The sequence below is a fragment of the Semicossyphus pulcher genome, unplaced genomic scaffold (genome assembly GCF_022749685.1).
Source record: "Semicossyphus pulcher isolate SPU_LCO1_2020_fin unplaced genomic scaffold, fSemPul1.0.p SCAF_5, whole genome shotgun sequence".
Lineage (NCBI taxonomy): Eukaryota > Metazoa > Chordata > Actinopteri > Labriformes > Labridae > Semicossyphus > Semicossyphus pulcher.
Window position 1 is genome coordinate 8743632 of NW_027211726.1, and position 10005 is coordinate 8753636.

At 43.2% G+C, this 10005-nt stretch overlaps 2 protein-coding genes across 3 annotated transcripts; one reads left to right on the forward strand and one right to left on the reverse strand.

The window, feature by feature from the left end:
* Positions 1-54: 54 nt before the first annotated feature.
* On the forward strand, positions 55-5410 carry nelfe (negative elongation factor complex member E). 2 transcript variants are annotated; one of them, XM_069681569.1, is made up of 11 exons: positions 55-113; positions 397-482; positions 601-670; positions 1834-1979; positions 2085-2159; positions 2289-2326; positions 2429-2727; positions 2862-3006; positions 3115-3169; positions 4928-5030; positions 5135-5410. In XM_069681569.1, the coding sequence occupies exons 2-11, from the start codon at positions 408-410 to the stop codon at positions 5209-5211; spliced, it is 1083 nt and encodes a 360-aa protein (XP_069537670.1). In that variant the 5' UTR covers positions 55-113; positions 397-407; the 3' UTR covers positions 5212-5410. The 2 variants fall into 2 exon arrangements, with proteins under 2 accessions (XP_069537670.1, XP_069537671.1); XM_069681570.1 differs by having other exon boundaries at positions 61-113; positions 371-482.
* A 759-nt stretch (positions 5411-6169) lies between these two features.
* LOC138608995 (zinc finger and BTB domain-containing protein 12-like) lies at positions 6170-10002 on the reverse strand. The gene is made up of 6 exons (XM_069681598.1): positions 9967-10002; positions 9719-9749; positions 8860-9068; positions 8563-8757; positions 8070-8282; positions 6170-7873 (listed from the first exon to the last, which is right to left on the reverse strand). The coding sequence occupies exons 3-6, from the start codon at positions 9061-9063 to the stop codon at positions 6773-6775; spliced, it is 1713 nt and encodes a 570-aa protein (XP_069537699.1). The 5' UTR covers positions 9064-9068; positions 9719-9749; positions 9967-10002; the 3' UTR covers positions 6170-6772.
* Positions 10003-10005: the final 3 nt, after the last annotated feature.

Below are 10005 nucleotides of genomic sequence, written 5' to 3' on the forward strand. Positions count from 1 at the left end.
TTGGTTGCTTTGCTAGATGTTTATGCAAATAATAAGCGCCAGAAGAAGCTGCTACGTCATCATTAAGCGCCTGTGTTTTTGTTGAGCTAGGTGAACATCACTGTTTGAATTTGGTAAGTTAAATACATAAATATGTAGTGTAAAGAGTCAGATGTTTTATCAATCGACAGGCTAACATTTTGGTATCGATAAAATTTGTGACATTTATACTCTCTCGAAGGGAAAAAAAAGTATTGTTCTGGTATCTGGGTAACCACCTTATTAGCAACTTAGCTTACCTATGCTAACAGCGGTGCACTGGTAGAAAGTAAATACGACAGTTTGCTTATTCCTACTTTTTTTGACTTCATGTTAATTCCTCTTTCACCAGCTGTGAATCAAATGTCTGTGTTGTAGCTGTTGCTAGGATGGTGGCGTTTCCAAGTTCACTGACAGAGGAGGAAGAAGCTTTGCAAAAGAAATATGCTAAACTGAAGAAAAAGGTAAGTTATTGAAAGCTTGCAGTCATATTCCTTATTATCACGGTAACAATGGAATGGCATTTTAATAAAGGCGTTTATTTGTAACAATATCACATTTTTTGCACACTTTTGTTTTTAGAAAAAGGCGCTGCTTGCTTTGAAGAAACAGAGTTCAACCAACCAGACAAACCAAAGTGGCTTGAAACGGAGTAAGTGCATGCAGTAATATAAAGTTTACTCAAGCATTATTTACTATTATTGACCTACTATTATAGAAATCTAAAATGTTTTATATAATTTTTATTAAAAATTATATATTTTTGAATTGTCTGCATATTTGTGTACTTATACAAAATCAAAGTGACTCTGATTGAACTATTATGGCCCAATTCTTACTCTTGCAAAAGCACGTTTTTTGTTTATTTCTAGGGATGCACGATAGTATCGGCACGTTATCAGTATCTGCAGATAATGGCTAGAAAATGACATATGGGCATCGGCAGATATGCTATTTTTCTGCAGATAAAACAACGCTTTAATTCTGCCAAAATGCTCGATGGTTTACTAATATAGCTTGACGTAATGCTACAACATTATCTCGGTGCGTGTGTGCGCACACACTGCCTGCATCATGCCTCTAACGTCAAGAGTGAAGAAGCCTGCAGTATGGCACTTTTTCAGAGTTTACCGAAACAGCCAGCAAGGTTGATTTGATTTTGACAAAGCGCGCACATCCAGGCGATAAAGACCAGGTGCTGGGCAGAGAAGGCACATAGAAGCGAAAAATAGAGTCTGCACACAGGATCATGCTCCCAAGTAGTTTTTATGTGGTAGTTAATAATAAATACTACTTGGGAGCATGATCAGGTGTACAGAATCTATTTTTCGCTTCTATGTATTTGTTCTGTGCAACAAGTACAATTTGCACTAGTTGTGGCTATTGACAGGATTGTCTCAGAGAGAGTATCATCCAAGCCTGTCTAAGTTGAATACTACAGTTTTATTTGAAAGAAAAAGTTACATACAAATAAATATGGCATTTTGTACATAACCTAAGTTTAAGTACTTTTCTTATATTGCACAGTGTACATTTTAAAAAGCACTGTATTATGTTATTTCTGCATCTGCCAGTGGGCTGCTACAATAAGAGTAGGCGGGATATCAGTTCCACTGCAGGGGAGACTTCATGTTCTCTGCAATTAGGTGGGGGGAAAAAAACATGTGTCTAATATACGGGTATCGAAATCGGCAAAAAGGCTTGGAAAATATCGGCATGTCGACAAAAAACTTCACTATCATGCATCCCTACTTATTTCACATCATCTATAAAGGTAGTATATTTTTATTAACTTTACATTTACCTTCATAACAGCTTTGTCCGACCAGCCTGTTGTTGACACCGCAACAGCAACAGAGCAAGCAAAGATGCTGATCAAGTCGGGTGCCATCAGTGCTATCAAATCAGAGAACAAAAACTCGGGCTTTAAACGCTCTCGAATGCTGGAAATCAAACTCAAGGTGAGCTGTCTTTCCTGAGGAGATGTTGTTTGCGCTGACGTTCATTCATTTCTTGCTTTGTTTTGATTGTTAGTTAGTGTAATTGTTGTTCCTTAACTGCAACAGGACCCTGAGAAAGGCCCAATTCCTGCTTTCTTACCATTCCAAAGGAGTGTCTCTACAGATGAAGAACTACCTGAGGTATAGTGGATATAAAACAGGATAACACATGGCTGCAAACACATCATTTAGGTTTCTCTTTGCAGTAGTGAACTAAAGGCAATAGTGCTCTTTTTTGATGTTCTGATGTTATATTTGTGCTTCTCCTAGTCTGGGAAGAGAGCCCCCAGGAGACCTCTGTATGAGAGGTAATGTCCAAAAACCATGATGAATAAGCAAACCAACCTATTTTATGCACTGAGAGTGATTAAGTGTGAGTTTATCTTCCTTTTCCCCACATGCCTCTGCAGCTTTGTCAGCCCAAGCGAGAGATACCGGGAAGAGGACGATGGAGGCGGCAGTGGCGGCAGCAGCAGTGGCATGCCACCCACTCGGGAAATGGACAGAGACAGAGACAGAGAGCGAGAGCGCGACCGGGAGGTCGATAGAGAACGGGACAGAGACAGAGAGAGAGACCGGGACAGGGAGAGAGATAGAGGCAGGGATCGAGAGCGGGAACGGGACAGAGAGAGAGACAGAGACCGAAGCAGAGAGAGGGATCGAGACCGTGACAGGGATCGGGAGAGAGAGAGGGACGGACCTTTCAGACGTGAGAAAACTATTTCTGTTTTTACACAGAAAGAGATGCAGGTTAACACCCAAATAAATGAGTGTTGTGGCTGGTGTGTAATTGCATGCCGAGATAGATAAATGATTTTTCTGGCTCCCGTGTTTTACTTGCAGGTTCAGATTCTTACCCAGAGCGAAGAGGCGTGCGGAAGGGGAATACAGTGTATGTTTACGGCTCTGGGCTCACCGAGGACAGCCTGCGCTCCGCTTTCTCTCAACATGGAAACATCATCGACCTCTCCATGGACAACCCACGCAAGTATGGAAACATTAAACAACAGTGTGCGTGTGTTGTCTTTTCTTCTTACACTCAGTCTTCTCCTGCTTCTGTTTAATTCTACACTCGATGTTGTGTTTCTCTTTGTAGTTGTGCATTTATCACATTTGAGAAGATGGAGTCTGCAGACACGGCTGTGGCTGAGGTTGGTATTGAACTATATTAAAGGAAAAAACCTGACAAGCATACTTGTACATATGATCTTCTTCCCCTGTTGATTATAATTCAACTTCCAACACACAGTCACAAAACAAAAAGAAGAAAGATAAAACAGGATATACATGTGATGCACAGTTATGAAAGAACTACTAAGTGTAACAGCCCACTGGGTCGTGTAGGTGGGGGTTTTAAACCAACAAAACATGTTAGAAGATGTCTTGTAATAGCACTAGTTATGGGGATGGAAGCATTTCTATGGCGTTTAATTAGTGTCAAAACTCGCACGCACATGATACGAGCGCACAAAACCGTATCCGCGAGCGCAAAACTGATCTGAGAGCGCACCGGACAGTATCCGCGAGCGGATCGTCACCGCGAGGGAGCATTTCCGCTCAGCGCACACAAATGCAGTCTTGAGCGCTTGCCCGACCATCTCTACGCGCCTCCGATCATTTGATTTGACTATGACCCTTGATTGGCTGTTTAGTTTGACCAATCCAGTGGTTAAGGCGTGACGTCACACTTCCACATTAAACTGTTTACAGGTCTAAGCCGCAACAACATCTCCTATTTACAATATGCTGCAGTGCCGTTTTAAATGTTCTGAGTCTGACAAACACCTTCAGTTGTCTTTGTATTGATCTCCATGTCTTTGTAAAGTGTCTCTGACGTATTAGTTATCACAGATAACACATAATCTACGAGGCGACAATAACGTTCAGCTTTTACCAATGGATGCTACCGTAAGCTAACCTTAGCTTATAAGCAGAGGAATAGTTGTCGACCAAAACAGGAAGAAGGGGTACACAGCTTTTTATACAGTCCAGCTTTTTATACGGTTCACAGCAATATAAATCCTTATAGAAACTTTCAGCCTTATCAGGAGTGTGTTATCTTATCAAGCGGACCGGAGTGGCTACATGTTGTTGTTCTGATCCAGCAAGTGCAAAGACACAGAGATCAATACAAAGACAACTGAAGGTGTTTGTCAGACTCAGAACATTTAAAACAGCACTGCAGCATATTGTAAATAGGAGATGTTGTTTGCGGCTTAGACCCGGAAACAGTTTAATGAGGAAGTGTGACGTCACGCCTTAACCACCGGATTGGTCAAACTAAACAGCAATCAAGGGTCATAGTCCAATCAAATGAGCGGAGGCATCGGCCACTGTCCGCTTAATCCCCTCCCCCGAAGTGTCAAAAGTTTTGTCGAGCGAGCGTAGACTCTGCAACCGAGCGCGCGTGTTGAGCAGTTGCGAGCGCGTAGAGATGGTCGAGTGAACGCTCGAGACTGCATTTGTGTGCGCTGAGCGGGAATGCTCCGTTGCGGTGACGATCCGCTCGCGGATACTGTCCGGTGCGCTCTCAGATCAGTTTAACGCTCGCGGATACTGTTTTGCGCGCGAGTTTTGACACTAATTAAACGCCATACATTTCCTCTTGTTTGGGAAGCCTGAATTTCCCTTTATCCACCCAAATCAGAGTGCATTTTCAAAATACATAAAAAAGAAAGAATAATTTAATAATAAATCTCAAAAAACATACTCAAGAATCACTCTGGCAGTTACCTGCAGAGCTGAGTTAATCATCTTTCTTCTAGTTGATCTGTTGACTAAGACATTTATGAGTCAAGACCCTTTCCCTTATAAATAGACACCCAGAAGTGGTGTGGTGTCACACTTATGCTGACTGTACACAAAGCGGACCACCTCTGTAAACCCTCCTCGCTGTCTTTATCTCACAGTTGAATGGAAGCACGGTGGGAGACGTTCACATCAAAGTCAGCATCGCCAGGAAGCAGCCCATGCTGGACGCCGCCACTGGCAAATCTTTGTGGGCTTCACTGGGTAAAAACAGCACTCTCGTTTGTTTAGACATCGATGAGACTCTGTGTGTGTGTGTCTGCACAGAGTAGACTAACCTTCACCAATGTCTGTGTCTTGTTTCACAGCTGTGCAGAACAGCACGAAAGGCTCCTACAGGGACAAGAGGAACCAAGTCGTCTACAATGAAGATTTCCTGGGATGAAAAAAGTATTTTTTTTTTATTTTGGCATAAATGACCTGTTAGCTGCTTGCTTAAAGTGAGCTCTGCAGGATGAATGCAAAACTCTCCATCGTCTTTGAGACTAGATGTCTGTATTTTGCGTTGTCAGTATGTGATGCTGTGTGGCAGCTTGGCTCATAAAACTAGAGGTACAGTTTTTTGGAGCTCAATAAACAGTTTCCATACATTGTTACTTTCTCTGAGTTTTTCATTAGCCTTTTCTAAACAAGAGCGTCAACGTGGGTCACTTTGGTCAATTTGAAGCCCGTTGAAGCTGAGGAGAGAATTTTGTGATTTTTACCATAATATAAACAACCTACAGTAACCCATTTGCAATCAATAACAACAAAGCTGAGAGAAGAGTAGGTCTGTGATCTCTATTTATACATAGAAATGTAGCATCTGTAGGCAGTAGTGTGGATTTCCGGGATGGCATGTGTTGTTGTGGTTGACCAATCAGGTATCGGCAGGCTGCAGCGTATGCAGGAAAAAACAGTCCGTGTGAGAGCAAAAGCAGACGGAACGTAATGCACCGTAATGACATCCCGGCTCCCAACAGCGTCATCTGACGACGATTTAGCTTCTTATTAATCTCTATAAACAGACGTCCGCAGCAAGTTCAGTTAACAATTCGTTCTAGGTCTAAAATTCAACTTGAAACAAATTCCCATGACGCTGTGACATGCAAGTCGTTCAGCGTTCAGATTTCCAGACTTCCTCGAATGCATCACATCGATCCGATCTCCGTTCAACAAACGAGCATTTTAAGTTTTCTTCTCTTGAGGACAGGCCTGATAAAGCTTCATTTTGACTTATTTTATTTATTTATTTATTTTTACAAATCTGCGTAATGATGTTGTAATTTCAGCAAAGGTAAGACCCGTTAATTAAAGTAAATCACAAGAAAACCGTTGTTTATCGCTAACCACCTGGCATGTTCACCGCTGTCCCCAGAGGCTATATCGTCGTCAGACTATAGCCGATGGGATCCGAGATTGCTCAGCCTGTAATCATCATCATATGTAACAGAGAGACTTCCAACTTTTTTATTTACATACTTTTTTTTTTAAACTGTAGCCACTCATCACACATTATATTTGTTCAAGTGTAAGATTACAGCACTAGGTCAAACTTATCAAACTTTTCCAACAGACATTTAAAAAAAAAACCCAACAAGGCTTTTTCTCTGAGGACACTTTGACATGTCACAGTGTAAGCAGCACAGGTATAAATAATCAATATGATGACAACAGAGCCATCGTTTATGTTATTAATAACACCTGTGATTTTCCTGCTGTAACAGTTAAAACATCTCTTCTCCGTGGAAGAGAGAGAGAGAGGACTATGCCGTCTCTGCATTTTTTACCCACATCCATCACTTAGTGCATATTTTTATGCAAATATTTCATTAGGAAGGGTTTTTATTTTCACAGTCGGAGATTTAAAAAGGCCTCATATTCAGTTTCCAGCCCTTGCTTTATATCCTCATGGGGATTTTGACCCCACAACGTGTCACACTCTTTCCGGTCTTTAATACTTTGGTCTAAGACACTTGTTCAGTAACCAGACATTCTTGCTCTTCTTCTCGTACTGCCCCTGCGGCTCCACTCGCCCTCTCCCTCTCCTCCTGCTCATGTAGGGAGTTCTGCCCTGTGGTTTTTCCGTGCTGCTCCTTCAGGTGGCGTCTTAAGGCGGGTTTGTGGGCAAAGCGGGCGTGGCAGTACGCGCAGCGGTGTGGCCGCTCGCCGCTGTGAAGGTTCATGTGATCTATCAGCGTGGATTTCTGCGTGAACGTTTTGTAGCACAGGGGGCACTGGTGGGATTTGCCGCCGCCTCGGTGAACGGCCATGTGTCGGGTGAGGTTGGCGGAGTGGTGGAAGTGTTTGCTGCAGCAGGGGCAGGCGTACAGCAGGTGGGTGGAGCGGGAGTGGAGGGCAAGGGAGTGGGGCGATGGGAAAGTCAAACCGCAGTGCTCGCAGATTACAGGCCCGGCTACGCTTGAAGTGGATCCAACCACTGCGACGGACTCGTCCCCTCCCTCATTTGTTCCAACAGTTGTCAAACCTGAACTCCCCTCCCCAGCATCACACCTGGACTCCTCCAGGGCGTACTGGCTCAAACTGTTGGCACCCATTGGTGAGACTTGCTCTCCCTGATTGTCACCCATGTTAAAGTCTAACTGTTGGAGTTCATAACCGCCTCTCTTAACCCCGTCTTGGCTATAGTCCAGCACTAAACCCCCTCCCATCCCTGAATTTGCTAGATACCACAACTCTTGTTGGTGATCTATGCCAGCGGGTCTTTTTTCCGGTGGCGTCGCCCACCTTCTCCTCTTAAAGCCCCGCCCCCTGCCTCTCCCTCTGCCCCGGCCAATTTTAGGTTCGCTGAGCCTGCGTCTTACAGTTCGGAACCCCTCCAATGAGATTCCCCCAGAACTAAGGTCATCTTCTGTTGGATTCAATTCATATTCACTTCCTTCTTCTCCAATCGCGACACCTTGGTTACACGCATACTGAGCTCCATCAGAGGGAGCTCCTCTCTCCTCCTCCCCATCTCTGTTCAGCTGATCTTCTTCAGAGATGTACACTCTGAACACATTGTAGTCCTCTTGTTTTGCTTCTTCTTCCTCATCTGATCCATTCACCTGGAAAAGAAACGAGGACTGAGTAAAGTCTGCAGTGCTGTAACTTAAGATTTGTTTAGTATTCAAAATATCTAAATATCTTGTGACCTCTGCCGTCACACTGTAATTCTTCCGGCGATCACATCAATCAGAGGAAACAGCATTTTTGATTAAATAAGGTACCCTGTCTTCAGGTTTTCCTCACACACACACAAACCTTAATACATTGCGCATTCAGCATGGGGCTGTCCTCATTGTTTTGACTGCCACCCTGAGCAGATACATCGCTGTTGTTCTCCTCCACTGAGCGCACTACAGGACTGTGTGGGTCCACAGGGGAGGGCCGGACCGCAGGAGGAGACGCAGGTGGAACAGAATGAATGCTTCCGCTGACAATCACCGGTCGGGACAGGCTTTCCTCTGAAGTGTTCTGGAGGAATAAACAAAACAAAAAGATGATAGGGCTGCAAAAAACAATAAAAACTGCATGATAGCAAGCTATAAAAGTTATGTGAATATGTTACATCTTGAAAAAAAGAGGGATAAGATGGTTATATAATCGTAATAGTATTTCCCCAAGGTAATAATGACATTAGAATTAACACTCAAGTTAATCACATATTTTTCATTCAAGATTTGGATTATTTATTTACATGCAAAGAAGGAAGGGAAGTCTATATTGGCCATTTAAGGTCATTGTTTTGACTGACCTTTGGTGAGTTGGGGTTCTTCAGTTGCACATATTTCTTCAGTGCTCCTCGGCATCGCTCCACAATATGATCCATCTGTAGGTAACTGGCAGCGGTCAGGTAGTTGACAATCTCCTCTGGGTTGAACTGCAGGACGCCCGTGTAACAAGACTGAAGGAGATCACACACCACTGTGGAGCTGTACAGCATCGACACCTGGGTACAAAAGTGGAACACACAACATAAAGAAGCACTGTTTTTACTCTGCAGACAGACAGCGCTGACAGTGTGACAATGTGTGTGTTGACATCTGCCTACTTGAAGCTTGGGGGATGGGTTAAGCAGAAACTGGTCCCTCAAGAAGGGCGAGCAGGCAGCCAGGACCACCTTATGTCCCCTGAAAGTCTGGTTGTTGCTGGCCAAAATGGTGACATCACAGAAGTGGTGACGAGACCGCAGTGAATTCATGTGCTTGAGGGTCGTGTCCCCGTGGCTCGGTAACCGGAAACACAGCGTCTCCATCTTGTCTAAAGATAAAATAAGTTAGTATTTATTACAATTAACTCAATGCGGTGGTCTTTAAATAAAAAGATCAAATAGCAGACACGTACCATACATACATATACTTTGAGCTAACATGTTGGTGAATATGATAACCTGAGGTTCGGCTACTGATCCTCAAGACGCAACATGTGTAGGTGTTAGTGCACTTGTAACGCAGTTATCAGACCAGGAAGGGAAGCAATGTTAGCTGTGTCACCAATCTACAACTTATTGAAGTGTAGTTAATACAATATATTGTCTTAGTATATAGCGTATATATTTCTACATCGATGTTTTATCCATACATTTCTCTATTAATCGACGGCTTAGCTAAAAAGTTAACAGATGTGCTGGCGTTAAAGACGCGTCAAAGAAAGACATCATCGTACAAACGTTATTTATTCTTTAATGAAATTAGACATTTTAGTCAACTTTTGTGATTGCCGTAAGAGGTGTTAAAATTGATAATAAAAAAATGTTTACTTTTTTTCTCTCTGGCCTAGCGTCTTACTTGTCTAAATGTCTAAACGTTAGCTAACGTTAGCTACTAGTTAGCTTGCTGTAATCTGGAAATGACCGACCGCAGGCTCCACTAAAAGCTCATGAGTCATCGTTAAACGTTGCTGTCACTCACCTTTCCTTAAATTGGACGTCCCGAAGGTTTTCTAAAAAAGAAAAAGACAACAACACAAGCCTTGGTTTGTTAGACAGGACGACCGTTGACTGCGGTGATGGTCGTTAGCTGGCGGTATTTCCTCATCCCTGTTGCCATTAGCTACTAACCGCCACCACCATTTCTGTTTACTTTTTGGGCTCTTTCTGGAGCAAAGGGGTCTCGCGACAACAACAAAAAAGGCACTGCTCTTTAACCACTTAACTGACTTTGAATCGGATCTCTTGAGAAGCCTCTTCCCGTGGTTA